This window comes from Cupressus sempervirens, chromosome 2 (genome assembly GCF_028749045.1).
Source record: "Cupressus sempervirens isolate cs-2001-9-10 chromosome 2, ASM2874904v1, whole genome shotgun sequence".
NCBI lineage: Eukaryota > Viridiplantae > Streptophyta > Pinopsida > Cupressales > Cupressaceae > Cupressus > Cupressus sempervirens.
This window is the reverse complement of record NC_143119.1, coordinates 624,624,858-624,650,368: the sequence shown is the minus strand read 5'-3', so window position 1 is coordinate 624,650,368 and position 25,511 is coordinate 624,624,858. Positions and strand designations below refer to the sequence as shown.

The 25,511-nt window shown below is 35.3% G+C and overlaps 1 protein-coding gene across 1 annotated transcript in view; it reads left to right on the top strand.

Moving 5' to 3' along the window:
* Nucleotides 1-3,713: 3,713 nt before the first annotated feature.
* The window catches only part of LOC149574925 (NAD(P)-binding Rossmann-fold superfamily protein), a 230,827-nt gene continuing 209,029 nt past the window's right edge, over nucleotides 3,714-25,511 (top strand). Inside the window, exons 1-3 of the mRNA XM_089814774.1 lie at nucleotides 3,714-4,036; nucleotides 23,080-23,159; nucleotides 23,532-23,640. Of these exons, the coding sequence (XP_089670900.1) occupies nucleotides 3,948-4,036; nucleotides 23,080-23,159; nucleotides 23,532-23,640 (278 nt within the window). The 5' untranslated portion in view covers nucleotides 3,714-3,947. The remainder of the gene's footprint in view (nucleotides 4,037-23,079; nucleotides 23,160-23,531; nucleotides 23,641-25,511) is intronic.

The following is a 25,511-nucleotide window of genomic DNA, read 5'->3' as shown; positions in this document are numbered from 1 at the left end:
ATCTATATATGTATGTATGTACATATATATATATACATATATACATATATATATATACATATGTACATATATATATGTATATGTATATATATACACATACATATATATGTATATGTATGTGTATATATATACATATACATATGTGTATATACATATATATATATACATATATATATCTATATATGTACATACATACATATATATATGTATGTGTATATACATATATATACATATACATATACATATGTATATACACATACATATATGTATATGTATATACACATACATATATGTATATGTATGTATATGCATATGTATATGTACATATACATATATATATGTATGTATGTATACATACATATATATGTATATACTTACATATATATACTATATACATATGTATATATACATATATATATGTAAATATAATATGTATATATGTACATATATACATATATATGTATGTGTATGTATACATACATATACATATATATATATATATATATATATATATATATATATATATATATATATATATATATATATATATATATATATATATATATATATATATATATATATATATATATACAAGAACATTTTTTAAAGCTATGAACATATTTCAATACATGTAAAGTGCACACACTCATATGTATTTTACATGCAAATGCATAAACACAAAACAATAAGAAATTGATTATTTTCTTCATTTATTACAACAACAAGCATGCATATCATTGCATGCAAACCCTAAACTCCATGAGGACATAACACACAACAAATTGAAACACGAAAGCAAATAATTATTTTCATAATATGAATAAGAAATTTTCAATCTAACAAATAAATGACGATGTTTGTCTATAAAATTAACTTTTATAGGAACCCCAACATAAACAATGCCCTTTATAAACCCTACACATGAGAGTAGAAAACCTATTCTCTGCAAAAAAAAGAAATCAAAACCACAAACTGAATAAGAAAAGAACAAGAGAGAGAAATACAAAACCTAGAAGCTCTCCAAGAGCCCCATACAAAAGAGCTAACACTCCATATCAAAATCCTAGACACCACAAAAAAATGCATGCTTTGTAAGGCACAACCACCATCACTTCCTTCAGCAACTACTACCAAAAACAAACAACTACATTTGCAAAGGTAACTAAAAGGAGAACAAAGACAAAAACCTAAAGAAGACCCTGCAAACAAAAGTTACCATACAAAAAAACTCATAACAAATGCAAAATATGTCATTGATGAATACTAAAAACGAGTTACCAATCTGTACATAGATACATCATTCACCAATAAATTCCCCACAAATCCATCAACATAAGAGAGCCATGTCAAAATGCTAGTTTACCGTCACAAGGACATTTTTTTTTTTGATAGGCGATTAACTGTCCAAAACCACTAGCTAACTAAACTCACTAGAAGGCTAACACTTTCTTGATGCAATAGTCCACACTAAATTCCTATCACCATAATAGTAAAGTCAATATAGTTTGGGATTTGAAAGTCTAGTGACAAGTGGAGGGATGGGGGAAGAAATGCAAAGTTATATATAATGGAAGCTATGCAGTTGTTGTTAATTACAAATTTTCTATATGTTGACATACTTTCTCTTTTGCACTCTTTAGTTTACTTCTCAAATTTATTTTCAAAATTTAATAATAGCTCAAAAACTAGAAATTGACTATTTGCTCACAATATATTTAAAAATATGACAGGAGAAAGATCTTAAATCAAATACATTAAAACAAACAGATGAAAACAAATTCTAGAAAAAATAATCTTGTCATGGGTTCATGAAATGAAATCAAACTAGCTAGCCAAGATTAGAAATAAGTATTTGACAAAAGGAAATAGTATATAACACTAGGGAAACAATAGTTGAGTTTTTAGAATAACATAAAATTTAAAGTATAATTAAAGAATCAAATCTTTTGAGCACCATTGATATTGGGAGAAAGGCCTTAAGCATCATGATAATCTCTTTTACAAGACAAGTGAGTAAATCCACAAGTTCCCATACATCATTAGTTGTTATTTCATTTTTCTAAAGAACCTTCACATTTTACTTTTATACAAATCGTTGTTAAAAGATAGTAAGCTAAAATTAAATAAATTTGTCTTGGGTAAGAGAAACCCAAATTTTGAGTAATATCTATTTAAAAAATTTACTATGTCAAAGCATTGTAGTTCAACCAGTTGAATATAATTCATGTGAGGATAATGCATAAGATATAGAACGCCATCTACCAAGGTTCAAATCCCTAGAAGCACAATGGGCCTAGGTCTGATAGCTAGAGAAATTTGATGAATGGAGTCCCCTTGTCAATATCTTTTGGATGTATTCTAATGTTTGAAACTTCAAATTTATATTTATGATGTGACAAGATTCTCACTTGTAAAAATAAATCATCTATTTAATACACTAGAATCTTATAATAGAAAATACATTCACATACTTTTTAAGCTCATATTTTAAGGTAGTAAGAGTTGTGTGGAGGTACAATTATAGATAAGGAAATTTAAGATAACTTTCATATATTTGATAACAATAATTAGGTATGTGAAGAGAAATCTTAATTTGAATTCGTCAAGGATTCGAGGGGGTTGTAAAACTTCATTTATGCTTTATAAGAACTATGGGATTGGAAAACTAAGAAGATTCTCTTCGGTTTGCTGGTCAGGCTGGTGATTCGTTATGGCTGTAAGATGTGTGTGTGGGGGGGGGGGGGGGGGGTGCAACATATCAAATTGTGGATGGAGGCAAATAGAGAGAATTCAAAAACACTTAATCACAAGCAATCTGAAAGTCAAATCCTCCATTCCCTATGAAATTCTTTTATCATAAGCCAACACTTTTTTCTTAGAGGCTTCAACATTAATTCGGTTAATTAGCTACTTAAAAGGACAAAAAACGTGCATGATCATCGGTGGCCGAAAATTGTGAAAGAAGAAGCTCTTAACCCTAGGAAGAAAATATTGATGAAGCAAAAGATTAAATGGAACATCAAGGTGCAGGAGTGTCCAAACGAAAATGGGGGCATAAAAAGTTTGTTAGAGAAAAGTTTCAAAGTGCCATGTGGAATAATAACATTGGAGAAAAAAGGCTTATTGCATTAAATAATTCAACCCAACATGGAATAATGGCAAGAAAATGTACCTTTGGGCTGCTATTAAAGGTAAGACAAGGTTGTTATTGGTTCAGTTAAGGATTGGATCCCATCACCTTAGATGCGAGACAGGCAGATGGAAGAGGCCCAAGGAGGTTTGGGAGGAGAGAATATGCGTGTTTTGTAAGACGGGAGCTATTGAAACATAATGACATTAGCTCATCGAGTGCACAACATACAACAACATCTGAACATACTATGATTTCATACAAAAGGCGGTCAACATGCATAGTTTGTTTGAGGTTGATAGAATCAAAACAAATGGTAGACTTCTTGATTAAGATCCATATCAGAAGATTGGAAATGGAAAGAAATATGGAATCTGTGCAGCATGTTCTGCTAGTCCCACATACTATTGTGGTCTTGTGGACGTCATTAAAATCACATTCATTCATTCAAGGTTAGAGATTAGAAGTTTTTATACCAGCCTTCAGAATTTTGGATTATTAAAATAAAATATTAAGATTTTAATTGAATTTTTTTGAGATCGGTCACTTTCTATAAAATTTCCTCACCACGATTATAAAAGGCGCTTACATTTTTTCAAACACGTGTTATTTTTGTTCCGGAAACCTTCTCCGAGTCTCTCCATTCAACCATACATTAAGCTTGTGCATGAGACGATTAAACACGAAGACGAACTTCCTAGCCGCCTTAGTTCATTTAAATCTGAGGGACATCAAAGGGATAAAAACTTGCTGAACTGTGTAATATATTGATTCCCTCGGTAAGTCTAATTACGTGCACCACACCTATTGAGTGAAAATGCCTAAGAATGGTTCAATTATTTTGGTAGCCGCAGGAGCTGCACTGGGATCAAGTCTTACCCTTCTTCTGCTCAAGTTAATTTCAAGGTCAGGTTGATGTTTTCGTTTTGAACTCATTCAAATATTTTGTACTTAGGGTTTTTGTTTATGAGAAATAATTAATTTGAAAGTTCAAAGTTTATTGGAATCAAGTCACCTTTGGAGATACGATGAAAATGGTAGATTTAACTTGGACAGCATTATCTGTTTGGCTTTTAAAAGTGTGCTCTTCTATTGATTTCATGGAAGATATTTGATAGTTCATTTTTAGTGCTTTGCTAAGTTCTGTTGATTGAAAACTTTACATCTTTGGTACTATTTGTATGGACAGCTTAAACATCACACACTAAGGTTTGACTCTTAGACTAAAAGTGTTAAATGGACAAAGTTGACTTATTTTGCCCAAACTTAATTTCTTCCTTAGTGTGTGATGTTAAGAGTGGCAGTAATTGTAAGTAAAAATGTAATCGTCCATACTATTTAATGTATAATATATTTGTAAAAAATAAATTGAAGGACAGATTTTTCCTGTTTCTTTAGTATATTCACTTCAAAGTCCTGGTTGGTTGTTTAATTTTTCTCTAGTTTACGATAATTGGGAATGTTGATCATTTGCCTATACTTGATAAAGTAGAAGATTGGACACCTAACCATTCCTTTGAAAGGCATAAATAATCCATGGCCTCTTATATTGTGGGAGGTATACAAAAGAAGTGGGCTCCAAATAGAATATACCAAAACCAAACTTCACATGTAGCCCAACTATTTGTAACAAATATTGACATTATATATAATCTAAATTGCTGGTCAGCTTCAGGTTTGGAAATCTAATTTGTTGGTATGGTTGATTTTATTTTTGGAATTCGATATGTGCACGTGTATATGTATATACATGTTTATATGTACACATATATGATTTATGTATGTACATAGACTTATGCAGTCTAGAAGCATGAACTAAGAATATAGTACTAGAATATCATACAACATCATATAAGAAACAAATTCAACGTAAAATTCAATGATTTTTAAATTTTAGAACATACATGATAAATGGTCTCCATGCAAACTTCAATTTCGATATCAAAATCATAACATTAAGTTCAAGTTTCAACAATTGGATGTTTTAAATTTTAATCATCAAATGGACTCTCTAAATTATCATCATCAACATCATTGTCATGGACATTAGATGGTGTAGGAACATTAAATGAGTGGATGTTTTGCTCAGAATTAAAGATAAACAACAATAAAGAACAAAAAATAGGTGCAATAGACACAAGACATTTATCCTAAGAAAATCCTTCAGCTTGAAGGGAAAAACCCAGCCACACTAGAAAATTATCTCTTTTATTGATATAAAAATGTTTAAGTATAAGGCTTTCAACTTAATAGAAGTGTACCCACATACAAAACAATCTCATATATATATATATATAAAACTGAGATACCCTTCATAGGACAACTAAAGGTCTCTCCAATTTCCAAAAACAAGTCTCTTCATATTTCCAAATGCATGACTCTTCACATGTCATATGTCAAATATCTATAGTGTGACACCTAGCACACATTATATGCCACATTGTGCTCACTAAACATGATGGAAATATCATCATAAAATCTTCTCCAGCTGTTGACAATATACAAAGGTATTATCTACATTTCAACATATAGCAAAATTAGCGATAGAGATCTCTATCACAGCTTCAATCTTCAACACTCCTTGTCAACAAGAGAGAGATCTTTATTATGGCAGGCAGACATAGTTGCAACCAAAGATGTCAATAATAAATTCTCATCACATAGATAAAACTTGTTATCTCAGCATAACATAATTCACCATAATTACTTCATAAGCACAATAAATTAAAGTCATGGAGTCATACACGTGACTTCCACTGTGCCTATTCACAAAGGGTGGTCCACCATACCTACACGCAGAGGGTGGAATGAGGGCTTTCACCTCAAACTTATTCTAGAGAAGAATGTATTTCCACCATGCCTACTCGCAAAGGGTGGTTCAACATACCTACTTGTAGAGGGTTTTATGAGGGCTTTCACTTGAGACTTCTCCGAGAGTAAAATGCATTTTCACCCTGCCTACTCGTAGAGGGTGGATCCACCATACCTACTTGTAGAGGGTGGAACAAGCGGATTTCACTTGGAACTTCTCTCATAGAGAAGAACTCATTAACAAGGGATTTCACCTCAAACTTCTCTCCTAGAGAAAAACTCATTATACTAACATGTATAAGAATGACTGAGATTCTCTCTAAATAGAGACTCCCTCTTAGCAGGGACAACTTTGATCACCATAGCAAGATAGCTGATTCCATTTTGACCAAACAAAGAGCTTTAGCAGTTACACTCCCACATAACTATGCTAAGAATTAGACATCTTCCTCTGTTGCATAACCTCCATATGAAGATTAGACTCCCTCTAAATGTCATTTCCGTATATGATCTTCCTCTTTTAATGAATATATGTATCATCAATTCAGTCCCATGACTGCAAGCAATGTCCCCATGTTCATGGCTTTTACATATAATCTCTCATCACCTCATTGCTTCTTGATGCATCTTGCAACCAAGAGAGATCAACCTATTGTAAAAGGATATAGAGATCAATGCTAGAAAGCAAACACTAAAAGGATCATAGAATACTTATCTCTTTGTAGACTAGATGCACAATATCTAAAAAAGTGCTCTGAGGCTTAATCAGCTGTTAACTCTTAACAATTAATAGAAGTACGCTTATACATGAAATGTCTGAAGTAGATGCAGAGATAGCTGCACAACACTGGTCTTCTTGACTGGCGCAGGTGACGCCTTGATACTAGCAGTAGCCTCTGGCAGATCTAGCTTAGACATCCCAAATTGGATCCAAGCAACCACCATGGAAGATAAAATAACCTCCATAACAACCGTTGTGGCCATCTCTGCTACAATCATCAACGTCTCAAGAGCCGACCTTTTCCTCTTCCCATTAGATTGCTTCCTGCAGTCACCACATTCAGACTGAGCAATTATAACTGCACTGTTGATCCTCACCCTTTATTTTGCTTCTTAAAAACAAGTACAAAAATCTCACACTGCCAATGGACAATTATAATGACTGACATCAAACTTCTCAGAACAGCTTTCAGTTATTAATATGACAAAAAAATCACAGTCCACTTGCTCAACATTTATATCAATAGAAGGAATAAAGAAAACCAAACGTATTACTGATGGTTCGATGACAAATCCGGAAGCATATTACAATCTCTTTTATCATTGATAACAAACAATTTGCAACCTGAAATCATATACTTTTCATTTCTATTTCGTTGAACTTGATTCTCAATACTGAACATATACATGATAATATAAATAAAGAGAACACTTTATTCAATAATCAAAAGCTTTCCGTTTTGGAAGCACACACAGTAATGTGGTGTAACAGATGCCATAAATTCAAGAGTAATTGACATAAAAGATATAAACAAAATCACCACTCAGAAATAATAGACGGCGTTAAGTCCATGTTAGCAAATAGAACACACTCAACAGAGGAATATGAAGTGACTCAGCAATGTAGTTGACAACACCAAGAACCATACTAATGGCTTCAGCGGACATGTCATATAGAAGAAAATCAAACCAAGATAAAAGACGCACATTGCCATGACACTGTAGAGTGGCACATTCCAAACTGATCATGAAAGAAATAACAATAGATAGAGGAGGTCGCACGTTGTCATAGCTCAATGATGACAATAAGAAGGCCTAGCTGGAACATCTTCAACAGCAACCATAGACCAACTGATGTGAAATAAAGGAGAGGAGCATATATACAAACTCATCTCTGAGAAAGAATACAGATAGAACTTAATATTTGTTATTTCTTATACAAATGAAGAATCATAGAAGGATCAAACATGGGTATGAAGAATAATCTGACTTGCAGTTACCAGAATTTCAAAACTTATAGATTGCCTATGAATTAGCAGTTTGAATAGATATATGAACCAAAGTACAAAAGGCACTCCGTCATTGCTGTTGTCTAACCTGGCTTTATTACCATCTTAATGTTTTGCTTAGAATTAATGATAAACAACGATAAAGAACAAAAAATAGGTTCAAAAGACACAAGACATTTATCCTAGGACAACCCTTCAACTTGAAGGGAAAAACCCAGCCACACCAGAAAAATCTCTTTTATTGATTAAAAATGTTCAAGTACAAGATTTTCCACTTGATACAAGTACACACACACAAAACAATCTCATATATATAGAGAATTGAGAGACCCTTCATAGCATAACTAAGGTCTCTTCGATTTTTAGATACAAGTCTCTTCATATTTCCAAACACATGACTTTTCACATGTCACATGTCAAATATCTAGAGTGTGACACCTAGAATACATTATATGCCACATTGTGCTCACTAAATATGATGGAAATATCATCATAAATATCTTCTCCATTTGTTGACACAATACAAAGGTATTATCTCTATTTCAACATATAGCAAAATTGGAGATAAAGATCTCTGTTGCAGCTACAGTCTCCGACAAAATGAACCAGAAGCAGTGCCGGTGGCACTTGCACCAAGAGTGTGTTTGCTTTTCGAGTCCTCAAGTGGAAGCATCCAAGTCAGTAAGCTCTATATCTCACATATTTGTCTCTCCTTGCTTGTAGTCATGTTGTTTGTGTGAAAGATGACACATGTTGAAGTGTACATAAACTAGTTCTTCACTCTTTTGCAGTGCAATTTATTGTGCTTTATTGAGTGGACAAAAATATATGTGCTCCAGTTTCCCGCAGATGTACCTATTTCACAGGGTTCAGATCAGAGAAACTGTTCCAGGCCATTCGGGTTGTCACTGAAGATCTTTGTGATTTAGAGCAGTGATAGATGGAGCATCATTCAAAGAGTTTTGAGTTTGTAGGTTTTTGGACTTCCACAAATCCTTCAAAATATACTCTTGCTTGTGCTATAGCCTATGTTGCACCACTTCCGAGGCGGAATACCCTGATTGGGCTATCGACTGGAACAAACCAACATTCTGACTAGTGCAGTGGAATAATCAGTCTGCATTCCAGATCATATTGTATTCAAATATGTATGTCTGATCTGTTAGTTCCAAGCTCAATGTAGATATATGTACTTATGGATATCTGAATGAATTGTTTTCTTAATAAGAGCATGTATTAATAGTTCAAGTGATCTTTAATCGGAGTCTAGCTTTTCTTATAATAATTCTGCCTATTGGGAATTACTTTTGTTCCTCAATTCATTTTTAATCCTGAAAATATCTGTTGGTTTGATGCCTTGACAATTTGAGTGCGCGAACTCTATAAAGTCATTCTTAATTTATCTCATAATTTATCTTTATAATAGAATATGAGGAATGCTGCCTTGTACCCATCAGCCACTTTGAAATCTCTGCATGGGGCAAGCCTTCCTAGCACAAAAAGAAATTGATTGCTGTAGTATTTTGGATTCGACACAAACCAAGAAGATGTAATGGAGTGGTCATCTTCTTCAAGCTTTGGTCCTTGCTCTCTCACATTTATGATGTAGTTTATCTTCCCAAGCATTGAGTTGATGACATTATATATCTCTCCAATGCTGTTCATGTTAGTATAGAGAATCATGCTCAAAATGGACTTAGTGAACTCAGGAGATACTCCACATGATCCCACCATGGGTCCTCTGCCTAACTTTTCTTGCTCTCATACTCAGCTTAGTGCTGCTTTGCTTCCATATATACCAATTCTGGCTAATCACCATATTAGAAAGTGCCACTCTTAACTTTCACAAGTTGTTTCAAAATGATTGTTTTCTAAAAGAAATGGGTCTCTGCAATCTATTATAGAAATTGATGCCAAAATGGTTAAAATAAAAAAACAAACTTCAAAGAAGAATTAGAACACATAATCAAATTATGAAAATCAGAAAATGCAAATTTTATACTACTTCACTTACCTTCAATAGTTCCAATTTTGAAACTGATCTGAAAATTCCTCGAGACATGTGGTGGTTAGGGATGAAGATTTGGATTTCCTCAGCCTCAACATACACTTCTTTCATCCAATCAATTTTATTCCCAATCTTCTGTAGCATAAGATTTAGCGAGTGGACCACTGCATAAGGTTTCCAAAAGATATGTTGATATCATTTCTCAAACAACATTCCAACAATTCTACAATTCTGTATTGTCCATTATGACTTGAACAACATTATGGGGCCCCATTATCTCTATGCATGCGATGAGAATATCAGCAATAAATTGACCTTTTTTCGCCCACCCTCATAATGCAGGACTCACAAAATTATCGCTTCAGGGGACATTGTTATGACATTGATTAAGGGATGATATTTTGAATCTTTCCACCCATCTGAAACAATGGACACACCTATCGCAATCCATGAATTTGTTATGGGTTTAGATGCATCTTCAAGCCTCTTGATCTCTCTTTCCAACAAGATGCAATGCACCTTCTAAAAACTTGAGCCTTTCTACCTGTTTGGAGCTTTATTAACATTTTTCAACATCTGTTTCCAATATGGAGTGAGCAACATTTAAAGACAATCTATTTGCATAATACACCTTGCTACATGTTGGTTGGCAATGTCTTGACTCTCATTTTGAAATTCAGCTCCCAAAATGCCCCTTTTATCTTTTGAGTTTAGTGGCTGTTCCTTTTGAACATTGGTTGATGCCAAGACAGGTGGGTTTTTACCGCAAGATTGGGATTAGGTGGGGCTGCATTCCCTTTGATCATTCTTAATGGGCTGATTTAATAAGTTCTTCTCATTCATCTGCTTCTTGCTCTATAATATATTTTAACAAGGTCTTTGATGATATAGGACCTAGCTACAGTGTCTTATTTAGGGCAAGCTTTGACATCTTTTTAAGCTGTTCCGCAGTAAAGGGCTTTCACCCAAAAATATGGACTTGAATGTGGTAGATAACATCCACTGCATTTTTAAATGTACTTCTCACCTCTTGGAACTGGTCGTATCATATCAACGTATTTCTATAGTGGAGAATTTGGATTTATTTTGAATTTTGGTTGACTTTTGTAGGCAGAACTAGTTGTCACTCTGATATCTATTGTAAGAAATTTTGTCATGCATTGAAAACAAAAATTAAATATTGAACACAAACAGTAGATGTAGATAACCTAGCTGTGTTAAATCTTTCATACATTTATAAAAGCATGGAAAAAATAGATAAACAATCAAATAATTTATTTCATATTTGTAAAACAAAATCAGAGCAAAAATATTACCTCTGCAAAAAATCCTTCTACGATCTCCTTTACAGCCAATGGAAGGTTGCAAATGCGTGGGAATGGGGATCTATTCCTTGATGAATTTTCAAAGTTCAATCTTCAACTCCCTATGTTGATCCAACAAGCAAAAATATTTGAACACCCTGCACATATGAAATTTACTGTTTACAAAGAAATGAGGAAAAACCAAGTTGTTCGGTGTTTTATATTATTTGGAGGCCACTTTTAGCGTTGGAGAAAATCTTGCCTTGAATTTTGTACCAGAAGGGCTCAACCAGTTATGTGCTCTTTAAGGTAGAGGTCTCAAGTTGCAACCATATCAGATGTGAATGCATTTATGGTGTTGCTGCATGACAACACATCGAAAATATCATGTGTGTTGATGACATGTTTAGTATGATAGAGGGATGCTAAAGTTGCAACCAATGGGTCCATTTTAACCGAAGTCTAAAGTTGCAGTGGAACCTTTTGAATTGTGAAGTAAAAGTGATAGGCTTAGAAAGGCACATTGAATGGTTGCAAATCAAAGATATGCACGAAAAGGATTGAGACAATGACATCAAAGAACAAAAACTGTCTTGCATGGATTGTTTAAACTAGAGAGGGAGAGGACTGCCATCCACTTTAGGTAAGTTAGAATCCTTCTGTTAGGCATGGACTTATATCCTGTTTTCTTATTGTTGCCTATGTTCTTTAGTCTCAAAGTGTTGTGAACTTGAAAAGGAAATTCGACAATCTGAAATGTTTTTGTGTAGTTTGTGTCAGTTGTTAGCAATTGCATTTCAAGAGGTTTCATGTGAAGTAAAGGAGAAAGAGAATATAGCAAATGGGGATTTATTAAACTTGTTGAATGTAGTTGAAATGATAAATATGGTCAGGTCTTCAGTTGGAGTTTTCAGAATTCTTAAAGCAGTCATGTTTTAATGGGGATTTATTACTTGTACAAGGGCTTATTTGTTGTTGATGTTTTATAAATTCTTTGAAGGTTTTCGGGTGCTATCCATTTTATAAAGATGTGTGACTAAACATTTCATTCCCATGAGCACTTGATTGTTGTCGGTAAATTCTATAGTGTAGCCAACGGGTAGAATAGTATCTGAAAGGGCGCGTGACAGTTGAGTCACCCCTTCGGGAAATTATATGTACACCGTCAGGAAGGGACTTTGATATTACAATAATAGATAAGTCGTCTATTATTAGTTAATGATTATCTATTGTAAATATCTTAAGCTTTAGTTTGCTTTCGTTTTTTTGCTTTCTCTAAAATATAATGTTTCTATTCTTTACGATCGTTTCCTATGGAAACATCGTTTCATTCTTTTGTATATATTGACCTTTCGTCTCTATTAATATTAAGCAAGTATTTTTACCAATTACCTTGTAATATGGTATCAGAGCTAATACTTAAGTTTTTTTGGGAAAATTTATAATTTCAAGAATTGTTTAAATTTTTTCAAAATTTTTTCAATCGATTTTCTCCAAAACCCGCCTAGGGTTTTTTGCCTGGGGAAATCTCAAGATAGGGTTTTGCAACTCAGGTCTGAAAATCACGATTTTGTAGCTATCACTTTGCAACCCGTGGCAAATCGAAAATCTGGAGGTTGTTTTTCCTAAGAATCCTCTTTGAAAATTGCGACTCCTCTTTAAAAATTGCGACCAACAAAAATCATGTTTTTGGTGGTGGTATTTGGCGTGTTTGGTGGCTTGAATCAAGACTCCACGTGATTTTTGCAAGGTTCAGTAACGAGTTTGGCTCCTATCTTTGGATCACTCCTCTGCAGATCGCGGAAACCAAACATGCAGGTCATTTTTTTTCCAGAACAAAAACGTGCCTTTTTTTTCCTGATCGTGTGACTTTTGGACATCAATCTTCATTCTCTCTGCTGTAATTGCCAAAACGCCTGTGTTCTAAAATAAATCGGGCATTTTCAGACCTGCAAACACTATTTTTTTGTTGTTTTGACCTCCATGTCCGCCAACTGGTTTTTTTGGCTTGAAACCCTAATTTTTGGGGTTGGAATTTTTTTTGTTTCCAGATTCTTGGTGGGTTTTTCGAGAGCTCAATTGGTTTGTCGGCCATTTTCTGGGTGCCTCGATTTTTGAGCTAGCGGATCCAAAAAACAACATTTTCCTTCTAGGTTTTTCGAGCTCTCTTCTGGGTCACTCTCTGATTCTTCTGGGTCTTCTGAATTTTTTTCTCAAAGAACGTGCCTTCACAAACTTTCACAGTTTTCATTGAAAAAGTGCCATGGCATCTCTGACAAATATTCTGCTCGAGCATAACTCCAAATTCAATGGTCGCAATTACGACACCTGGAAGTAGCAGATCATCGATATTTTTGAACATCGGAACACCAATCAACTTGTTCTGGGTGTTACAAAGCGTCCGACTTCTCCGGGTCCTGATCAAGATACATGGGATTTGAATAACCGAGAGGTAGTGATGCTTCTCAAATTATTAGTGGCTGATGATTAGTTTTTTCAGATTCCATCTGGCAAGACAGCTGCTAAGATCTGGACACATCTCAACAATCTTAATCAAACTTCTGACAAAAGCAGAGCCTTCTTTCTAAAAAACACTCTGTTTTCTATTGTAATGGATGAGCGCACCTCGCTCCAGGCACACCTGAATCGGATTCAGGAAATCTGCGATTAGCTACTTGCCATCGGTCACAAGATGGAGGAAGAGGATATTGTGGTTATCACTCTTTGGAGTTTATCAAAATCCTATGAGCATTTTATCGAGACTCTCAACATCACATCTTTTGGTGTTGATTTGAAGTTCACTAATCTCTGCACCTTGTTGCTTCAGCAAGATCGGTGGAAACAACAGTTTGGTAGCAGCTCCAGTTCCACCTCCACAGAGCAAGCCTTTGTTGCGAAATCCTTTCAGAAGGATAAGGGCAAGTTTCAGCAGCCATCTTAGCAGAAGTCGTTTGCTCTAGTCCCAGATGGTTCTAGAAAGAAGAACATTCAATGCAACTACTGCCACAAGTTTGGTCATATGAAGGTTGAATGTCGGAATTGCTTAGCTGCACAGTCTAAGCAGTCAGGTTTGTAGCCTAAAGCGAATAGTGTAGAGCACATTGAGCAGGTGGAATTTGCCTTTTATGCATTTATGGCTAAAAGACCTGCAGATCATGTGAAGTCATCTACCTGGTACATTAATTAGGTGCCTCTCGACATTTCACTCACCGTAGAGACTGGTTTACTGACTACTAGCCTTATTCAGAGTCTATTATTTTTGGTGGCGGAGAAGAGTACACTGTTATTGGTAAAGGCAACATTCAGATTCAGTCTGTTGGGAGGAATTTCATATTCCTTGATGTGTACTACATTCTAGGGATGGAACTAAATCTACTCTCAGTCAGTCAGTTGCTGCGACATTCTTCACACTTGGCAGTCACCTTCAATTCACATCAGTGCACCATCACTGATCGGGCGACTAAGTCTACTGTTGTAGTAGGTCTTGAGGATCATGGTCTTTTCAGACTTTTTGATTTTGGTGATTCTCAGGACTTAGCTATGGCTGCTCGACAATCTTCTGTCAGCACATTTTGGCATTAGCGATATGGGCACTTAAATGTGCATTATCTCTCACAGCTTGTTCAGAATGAGCTTGTTCTTGGATTGCTAGAGATTCAGACTCAACAGCTTGGAGTTTGTGATGCATGCCAGGTTGGGAAGCAACATCGCACACCTTTCACCAGTGGCAATTCTTGGCGAGCTTCTCAGGTACTTTAGCTTGTTCATGCCGATATCTGTGGCCGTATGGCCACTCATGCTATTCTTGGGTCCAGATATTTTTTGTTGTTTGTTGATGATTTCAGTAGAAAAATGTGGGTGTATTTCCTTAAAAAGAAATCAGATGCATTTCCTGTATTTCAGAAGTTTGAACTTTTAGTTGAAAAAGAGTCTGGGAAATCTATTATTACTCTTAGATTAAATAATGGGGGGGTATTTTGTTCTAATGCTTTCTCCAGCTTCTTGGATACACATGGCATCAAATGCTAGTTAACCACAACCCACACGCCACAACATAACAGTGTAGTTGTACATCGGAACAGGACAATCATTGAGATGGCTCGTTCCATGCTCAAACACAGACATGTTCCGAAGTAGTTAACATTGCAGTTTATTTGTTGAACCGGTCACCCATAGTGGCAGTCAAAGGTAAAACTCCGGAAGAGGCCTGGTTAGGTCACAAGCCCAGAATCAGTCACCTGAAGGTTTTTGACTCCCTTGCTTTTGTTTGGATCCTTGATGCGTCACGCACCAAGTTGGATGCCAAGAGTTAGAAACTCATGCTTGCTGGATATAGCAGTCTTCACAAAGCCTACTGCCTGATTGATGTTGACACATCTCGTCTCATATACAGTCATGATGTAGACTTTGATGAGCAACGAGGACCATTCATGCCTATTTCTCTTGTTCCTGATCCAGCAGACTAGCCTATGATGGCTCATGATTTGGGAGTTCGGCTTCCATTAGCTCCACTTGATGGGAGGGCTCCAGTAGCTCCTGTACGTCTAATTATTTCAGTGATACTTGTACAGACTCTTCTGGCTTCTCCTACAGGTTCACCTCACTTTGTAGATGCTTCACCTGAGTTTGATCCAGCTTCTCTTGATGAGGATCCTGCTGATCAGCATCTCCTAGTACTACTATTGGTCATTCTCCTATCCGGCCTAAGTGGTGGGCTAAGACACTTGCTGATCTTCATGATGATGAGCTCATTGATGGGAGAATTGCTCGAAAAAAGAGCAAAACTACAGATACTGTTAACTTTGCTCTCATGGCCAACATTCATAATGTGTTTGAATCTCAAACATATTCCGAGGCTAAAGGAATTCTAGAGTGGGAACAAGCCATGACATCTGAACACTAGAGCTTGCTGAAGAACACCACTTGGGTCCGTTTTGATCTTCCACCGGGGAAAAAACCCATTGGCTGCAAATGGCTCTACAAAATCAAGTACAAATTAGATGGTACTTTGGACAAGTGCAAAGCTCATTTAGTGGTGAAGGGCTTTTCTTAGCGTCAGGTTATTGATTATGAAGAGACCTTTGCTCCTATTGCAAAGATGAGCACCATCAGATTAGTCCTAGCCATGGCAGCACAGTTTGATTAGATGGATGTCAAGAGTGCTTTCTTGAATGGTGATCTCCATGAAAAGGTCTACATGACGCAGCCTCCTGGTTTCAAGGTTGCTAGTAAAGACCATCAGGTTCTCCGATTGGTTAAAGCTCTCTATGGCTTGAAGCAGGCCCCTCGGGCATGGTACATCAAGATTGATAAGTACCTTAGTGATCAAGGCTTCAAGAGGAGTTCTTTAGACTCAAATCTGTACATCAAGACTACTGACAGTGACATCATCCTTTTGGTTATCTATGTGGATGATTTGATCATCACTGGCAGTTCAGCCTCTTTGATTTAGAGAATCAAATAGAACTTATGCTAGTCTTTTGATATGACTGGCCTTGGGCTCATGCATTATTGCTTAGGTGTTGAAGTTTGAGAACAACCTTCTGGTATATTCATCTCTTAGTCCGAAAATGCTAGGGCCTTGTTAGACAAATTCCAAATGCAGGATTGCAAACCTGCATTTACACCTATCGAGAAAGGTCTCAATTTATAAACAAAGTTTGATTCTCCTTCCGTTGATGATACTACATATAGGCAACTAGTAGGCAGCCTCATCTACCTCTCTTCTACTAGGCTTGATATCAGCTTCACAATCAGCTATATTTCACACTTTATGACAGGTCCTAAGGCTGATCATTGGATGGCAGCAAAGCATGTGCTTCGTTATGTGAAGGGCACTTCAGATTATGGACTTATGTACTCTCAAAGTTCTAATCCTAAACTCAGTGGGTTCACAGATTCAGATTGGGCAGGCTCTGTTGATGATAAAATGTCAACATTTGGATATGTGTTTAGTTTGGGATTCGGTGCAGTCACATGGACCAGCAAGAAGCAACAAGTAGTTTCTCTCTCTTCTACAGAGGTTGAATACAGAGGGACTGTTAAGGCAGGATCTGAAGCTGTTTGGCTTTGTCGAATGCTTGGGGATATGTAGATGTCACCAACAGGACCGATTGCTCTGTTTGTTGATAACGAAGGCGTTATCAAGTTAGCACGAAATCCACTCTTCCATGAACGAACCAAGCATGTGGACGTTCACTATCATTACATACGACAACTGGTTGAAGACAGGACTATAGATTTGCAGTATGTTCCTACCACAGATTAGACTGCAGACATTCTCACCAAGCCTCTTGGTCCTGATAAGTTTGTCGAATTCAGAGGACAGCTTGGTGTGTTAGATAGATTAACCATTAAGGGAGGGTATTACAATAATAGATAAGTCGTTTATTAGTAGTTAATGATTATCTATTGTAAATATCTTAATCTCTAAGTTGCCGATTCGGGTTCGGGGACGGTTTCGGGTTCGGGGTTCGGTTCGTGGATTCGGGCAATTTTTTATTTGCCCATTTGGGTTCGTGGGTGGGTTCGTGAGTATATATATATATATATATAAACACATTCACACAAGAGAAACATGCATAGTTGCAAAACAAAGTCATTTCACAATATGAACAATTGTTGCTTGATCATTGATCAATGCCAAATGCCAAAGGGTTTCGGGTCCCTTCAAAACCTGTTTTTACCTGAATCTAAAAGCATTAAATACTCGCTCATTAATCTATCTTCATGATTGTAAAGAAAATTATACATTGAATTACTAAATTGCAAAACATAGACTAGTTCATCAAATAATACATTGAATTACTAAATTGCAAAAGAAAGACTAGTTCATCAAGTAATAAAGATTGAAACATGATGATAGATGACAAGTTTTTAGTAGTTTATCAGTAATCATAGTATCAAATGCCCTTCAAGGGTCAAATGGATCATCACAAAATGAGGGATCAATGGCTTCATCCCCAGCTGCAACTATATCTAGATCTTCATCATTGGAACCCAAACTGGTTCCACTAGTCCCATATGTTGCTATATCATCGTCCTCCTTGACATAAGGGATTAGATGAGTGAAATGTTTTTTATTAAGTTCCTTTGAGAGTTGCATAAGAAAACAATTAAAAAAATACACTCTTTAATGTTGTTTTAGCCTTGGGTTCGCTGTGGGTTCATCTAGGTTCGCTTCAGCAAGGACCCAGACGAATCCACAGTCAAAACTAAGGACCCTGCCCGGACCTGAACCAAACCCAGGGACGAATCCAGACCCGTACGGACCCGAACCCGAATCCGGGCAGTAGGGGACGAATCCGGCAACTAAGCTTAGTCTTTAGTTTGCTTTCGTTTTTTTGCTTTCTCTAGAATAGAATGTTTCTATTCTTTACGATCGTTTCCTAAGGAAACATCGTCTCATTCTTTTGTATATATTGACCTTTCGGTCTCCGTTAATATTAAGCAAGTATTTTACCAATTACCTTGTAATATTTGGAACATTATCAAAATAATTGTAATGAGCATAATCATATTGTAAGCGTTGAAGTGCATATTGCGGATATGAATAAAGTATCTGTTCTATGTTATATCTTACTGTACTAATGCAATAATTATTCTTTTACCTTGTACGATAAACATTTGGCGTCATTGTCGGGAGGAGCCAGGCAGGCAGATCAGATCAGGTAGCAGCTGAGAGGGCTCGGGAGGAGTCAGCTATCAGGCTAGCCACGGAGAGGGCAGCTTGGGAATCCGAGAGGGCAGCCTTGTTAGCTAGACAGAGTCAGCTATAGAAATTGGCAGCAGAGAAGGAACAATTAGCAGCAGAAAAGGAGCGAGTAGTAGATGAGGAGGAAGAGCTGGGAGAGATTGCTGGGATGATGCAGTTAGCTTTGGAGCTTCAGATGGAGGTAGAAGTGAAATTGAAAGTTCGAAAGGAGCAAGTGTACAAGCTACGGGCAGAGTTGAACGAACTGAGGGCACAGACGACCACTACATCTGGGATGTATCCTTTTGCTTAGTATCTATACATTGATGTAATCAGATTGTTTATATTGAGTTTTGTTGTATTGTCGTCTGGAGACGACTTTACTTTTTGGGGGGGATGTTGTTGGTAAATTCTATAGTGTATCCGACAGGTGGAATAGTATTTGAAAGGGCGCATGATGGTTGAGTCACCCCTTCGGGAAAGTATATGTATACAATCCGGAAGGGACTTTGGAACATCATTAGAATAATTTTAATGAGCATAATCATATTGTAAGCATTGAAGTGCATATTGTGTATACGAATAAACTATCTGTTTTGTGTTATATCTTACTATACTACCTACATGTGATAAGTATTCTTTTACCCTGTATGGTAAACATTGATGACTTTTCCTAAGCTATATGCTTAGGTTAACATTTATGCTTAAGTCTTAGCATAATTCTAGGAGAAAACATGTGAGATCAACAAATTGGTCAGACAAGCATGCACTCAAGTGCTACAAATGCTTTCAAAGTCTTTTCTTTGAAGTTATGAGCTTAAACTAGGATACTTTTATGATATCTTTTAGGACGAAGGAGACTATTGTCAACTTTTTAAATTTTGTTAGTAAATAGCTCTTCACACCCAATTCATTTAATCCATTTCCTACATAACCTATGAGACACAATTATACATATAAGCTTACAAAATCAACATTATGCAAAGGTCAATTAGACAAGCCACAATATAACACAAAACATATCATAAGAAAACTCACACGAGGGAAAAATCCAGCCTCCAAAAGCAAATGTCTATGTATTATTCACTTTTAAAGCAACACAAAGCACTTAGAGAGTTACAATGAATACTCCCAAAACTTTGAGCTCTTTAATGCATTGTCCATGTGCCCAAACATTATTCGCACATCACATACCATGCTTCACATATGCAACCTTTAGAAAAACTCAATAATGATGGCCCACTCAACCAGCCAACCCAGACCACTGACATGTGTTTTCTTTTATAGAAACAAGCTCACATAAAACACAATTAGTGATAGATTAAAACCATGTGCCATAAAACCATGTGAACACAAAACCATTGATTCCTGATTTAATATTGGGTACTAAGTTTTCACTTTATTAAATATCTTTCAGCAATACTAAATAAATATAATATGATATCCCAATGTGACATCCACATTAAGTTTAATCTCAACGTTACAATAAAACACATAATGTGACTTTAAGATGTTCATGTCTAGTGATGTAGGTCCATTTGGGTCCCCCTAGGCGCAACACATACAAAAATAATATAACAATACATTGCATAACGGTCAATCATTGAAATATATCATCATAGCCATACATGTAACCACATGAATCTTAACATTCTCTTGTGCTATATTGAGATACTTGCAATAAGCCCACGTGACCACCGTCTTAAGCAAGAACTCTCATCCTACAACATGCCACCTATGGATGAATAGGAACAAGCCAAGGTGAAGATGCACAGATCCAAAAACTTATGCATCAAATCCTGTGGGATAACAGAGGCTTCAAGTTACCATCATAAGGCCAAAACTCACATGATTGGAAATCACAATACATGCCAATACATCCAACCATTCACACCTTCTACGTATAAAGACCAATAGTAAACTCATGCCAATATCATATCAACCTATAAATTGTAATCAAGCTCATTGCATAAAAACCTGTCAACGAAGAACACACATGTCTAGGAACTCCTATTGTATGGCTAATACCAAATCTAGAAATGACGCTTAAAGCATATCAACTCCACCAATCAAAGGTCATATCACAGGTGCAATAAGTGAATTAAAACATGTGGTACCAAGAACAATCACAATGATCCATGCTCTCCCACAATATGTCACCATCCTAATAAATTCATATGCATGAATCTTAGGGAAGAAACCATAAACTAAAGAGAGAAAGCTTGTGAATCATAAACAAACTTGCATGGATGCGGGTATGGGTGTAGGTACAAATACAATATCGGATATGGATACAATCATTTTTCGAGACTCCTTGTATGGATACGACACTTGTATGGATACGACAGGATACGCCATTCATAATGTGTGCGCCTGCGCGTCTATATATATATATATATATATATATATATATATATATATATATATATATATATGTACATGTATATGTATGTGTATCAGTATATATGGACACATAATTATTATATATTCCTTAATGCCTATTTTTAAATGTAATAGCCTCATCAAAATAGAATTCAAATTCTTTTAAATAATCATATTTTAAAATTAAAACTTTTACATTAGGTCGAAGCTGAGATTAATTATTATTATTTGTTAAGCTCAAGTAGACTTGAACCAAAGACCTCCTAGACAAGAGGATCACAATTTACTGTTGTGTTGTAGGGTGTTGCTTAATAAATTTTTATTTTTAATTCATAATATAATTTAAGTTAAATTTACAATTAAAAATTGAAATGAAATTATTCAAAATTAAGTCTATATCTATGTAAAATCCCTTAGATATAAACTATTTAATATTTTATATAATTTGTAATTTTTTTGACTATATATCATATATTGACCACATTTATATTTAACTAAATTTAATATTATTTCTAAAGCTTTAGGACATAACAATAATTTTTAATAAAAAACATTACAAAATTTTTTTATTTAATAATTTTAAAAACATAATAAATAATACAAAGTTCATGAATGATTTTTTTCCAATTATCGATAAAAGTTACTTGATGTAAAATGGTATCATATTGAGGAATGGTATCGTTTCTTTTTTCGATAGATTAAAATTTAAAATGAATGTTGTATGAGAAATTTCAAATGGGGCTCCTTTCTTAGAAATGAAATCTAGGAATTTTATTCGAAGAATTGAATTATGCAAAGATCTAATAAACAAGCCACAGTATAGAACAAGATATACCTTACGAAAGCCCTTATGAGGGAAAAACCCAGCCTCCAAAAACATTCATACTTCATGAGTTATTCATCCATAAATAAATACAATGGACCTATAGAGTGATATTGATAACTCCTGAAACATCAAGCCCTCTAATGTATTGTCCATGTGGACGAGCATATATGCATACATCCCATGTCATGCTACAAATATGTAACCTTCAGAAAGACTTAATAAGGACAGCCCACTTAACTAGCCAACCCAAAACACTAACATGTGTATGCTTTTATAGAAATAAGCTTGCACAAAATACAAATAGTGGTAAAGTAAAACCATGTGCCACACAACCATGTGAACACAATACTATTGCCCCCTGATTTAGTCTTGGACACAAAGTTTTCCCTTTATTAAATATTTATCACCAATATTAAATAAATACAATATAATATCCCATTATGACACTCACATTAAACATAATTCCAATGCTACAATACAACACATAAAGTTGCCCCAAGACTGTTCACGTCTAGTAACGTGTATCTATCTAGGTTCTCCTAGGTACAACACACAATAATAGTGTAACAGTACAAACATAATGTAAGGTGTACAAAACCTTTTCTCAACAAATCCTATATTACTTTTTAAAGATGCTTTCATGATTTTTTTCAAAGATATATTTTTAGATTCTAATGTAAATGAAGGTAAATAGGATGGAGGATATTGCTGTCTATCTTGTAAGTTTGATATTACTTTTGTACACACCATTTTTTAGTTTTGTGTTTTTTGCGCGAGTATCAAATCATCCTTGAGGTCCATGTTAGCAACTATGTTTTATTCATTTGGCTTTTGAAACACAATACCATGTTTATTGTTGCTAATCTCGCATGGGAATCTTCTGCACTATCTGAATATGTGCATTTGAAAGGTGCAGAAATAGGAGTTTCAAGAATTCAAAGCAAATTGTGTCATCAATTCAATACAAAGGCCAAGATATAGGCATTGCCAAAGATGGTTAGTGTTTTTGTTCCTTGAGAAAATTATGGGTATTTTATTATCTGATAAGTGTAGTGCATCCATCAAGTTATCTTTTTTATAGAAAGTTATTTCTGTTTGAAACTCTATATCTCACATATCTTGCTACATTGTTTTTTTTAACCAGCATTAAGTATAAGTATATTTTCTTTTTTTTCAATATAATGTTCTATGCCATGGCATTTCAAAACTTTATAAACTGTTATAGTTAAGTTCATATGGATAATGTCATTGGATGTAAAATTCTGATTTTCTGTTTATTATTTGATTAGCGTTTCTTTTTTAATTTGAGTTTTTTGATATAGAGGTGCAAGTTGATATCTTTTGGATATTGGCAACTTCCCATTACAGGATATAGCACACATTCAATGATAGAGAGGGAAGCAGATGCAAAAACTGAAAATAATTTATTTTCTGATGATAAGTTGAAAGATGAGATTGTTCACGAACATCTTACAAGGTAATTTGCAATTAGTGAATAATCTAATGATGTAAAATTTATAGATCTATTTCACTTTGGTGTTTGAAAGGTAATCAGGGTTGCATGCTTTCATTTTTCTATTTTTCTCCACCATTCTCTTTTGTACACTAGCATTGATTGAAAGGTCTTATTCACCATGATAAAAAGGAATCAGATCTTATCTTACCTTCACCTTAATTTACCATTCTCATTGGAGACGAAATTGAACGATTGGAAGATTGCATATATGTTAAATTTTTAAATTAATTATATGATCAGAATCTAGTAAATTTGTGAATCCTAGCAAGTCTTTTAAACTACATTAGCAGGCTTTTATATCCTGAAATTGAGTTTTATGAATTGACCCAAGAAAATAAATACATATTTATAATCTTCTTCATATCTTCAATCCATTGTTTTGCGTCTATGGGAACCAATGCCAATTTATTCATAGCCACATAATTACTTGCCGAACCAATTGATGCTTTTCTGAAAAATAGTGCTGATTATATTTGAACATGCTTTTTCAACTGTTATTTCAAATGTCAGACACTTTTGTTTGGGGCAAGTTGGGGAGGGGGATGGAAACAAGTGTAAAATGCAGGATCTTTATTCCAAAGCATCTTTGAATAACCAAGGTATGAGAGTCAGAAAATTCCACGGGAGCAGAATCTACTTGTAGTTTGAATATAAATCCTGTGAAAACCCGATTATTCTGATTTCAAAGTCTAAACCTCTACAATGACAGCATGCATACATTGAAGTCATGAAGGCTTCCAGTTTCTCAAAATAAAAATACAGATTTTGAGAATCTTCTAGATAAGATAAGATAATAATATTAATGTCCACAAGAAACCAACAAGGTTGACTGAGCATACAAACAGAAGAGCCAACCAAAGTAGAAGCACCAAACTGTGAGTGAGAAGAAATAAAAGCAAGAAACAAAACAAGAGAGAAGACAAGGTAAGGACTAAGGGTCCTTCCTTGTCACATAGAAATCAGTAATAGAGGGGTAAACCTGTGAACGATCCATAGTCTTAGATTTCCGTGTAGAACCACTGTAGGACTGTCACTGCTTGGAGAGACTAGTGCATTGTCTAACCAATCTGGAATGAGAAGTACTGGAAGGCCTTTTCAAACCATGTGGAGGAGACAAGGGAGAGAAAAAGGCAATAATGAGCTGGTCTAAGGTACGCCCTTGAGGTATAGAAGACTACAGAGTAACCTCACTAAGGTGGGTGGCCTCTCGAAGATATAGTGCAAGACACCGCTGATCAATATAACTGAAGAACATTGAAAGAGAAGAATAGTCTTTGAAAAGGTAGTAAAATCTCCCTTTGATCTCATAATAAAGAGGACATCGAAAAATGAAGTGGATCTCAGTCTCAACCTCTACCAAAGTACACAACTGACATATCCTATCAGCCTGATCCATATGGTGATCGGTTCGAGCCCTGAGGCGATGAGAACCAACTTTGAAAGAGCCTAAAGAAAACTCTAAGGCATGATTCCAGCATCAATAAAGATAAGCAGGGCGAACAATAATACCATCCTAAATCTCAAGAAATGCTCCGCATAGAAGGTTGGGTAAGGTTGCAGATCTCCTAGGGGATTACACCAGGTTGTGATAATGTACTGTCTACAGATATCTTGCCTGACATGCTCGTTCAACTCCTGACGTGAGGGGAGAAGATGAGCAAGAGCATTAAGAGAAAACTGGTAAGGAGGAAGACGATCTATCTCAATACAAATCGAACCCAACAAAGAGGTGGCCTAGGCGTACCAACAACGAAACCTTGTAGAGGTGTTAGATCTCATAATCTCAACAGAAGAACAGTATGCAAGATGAGAGTATCTGTGCCGGTCAACAT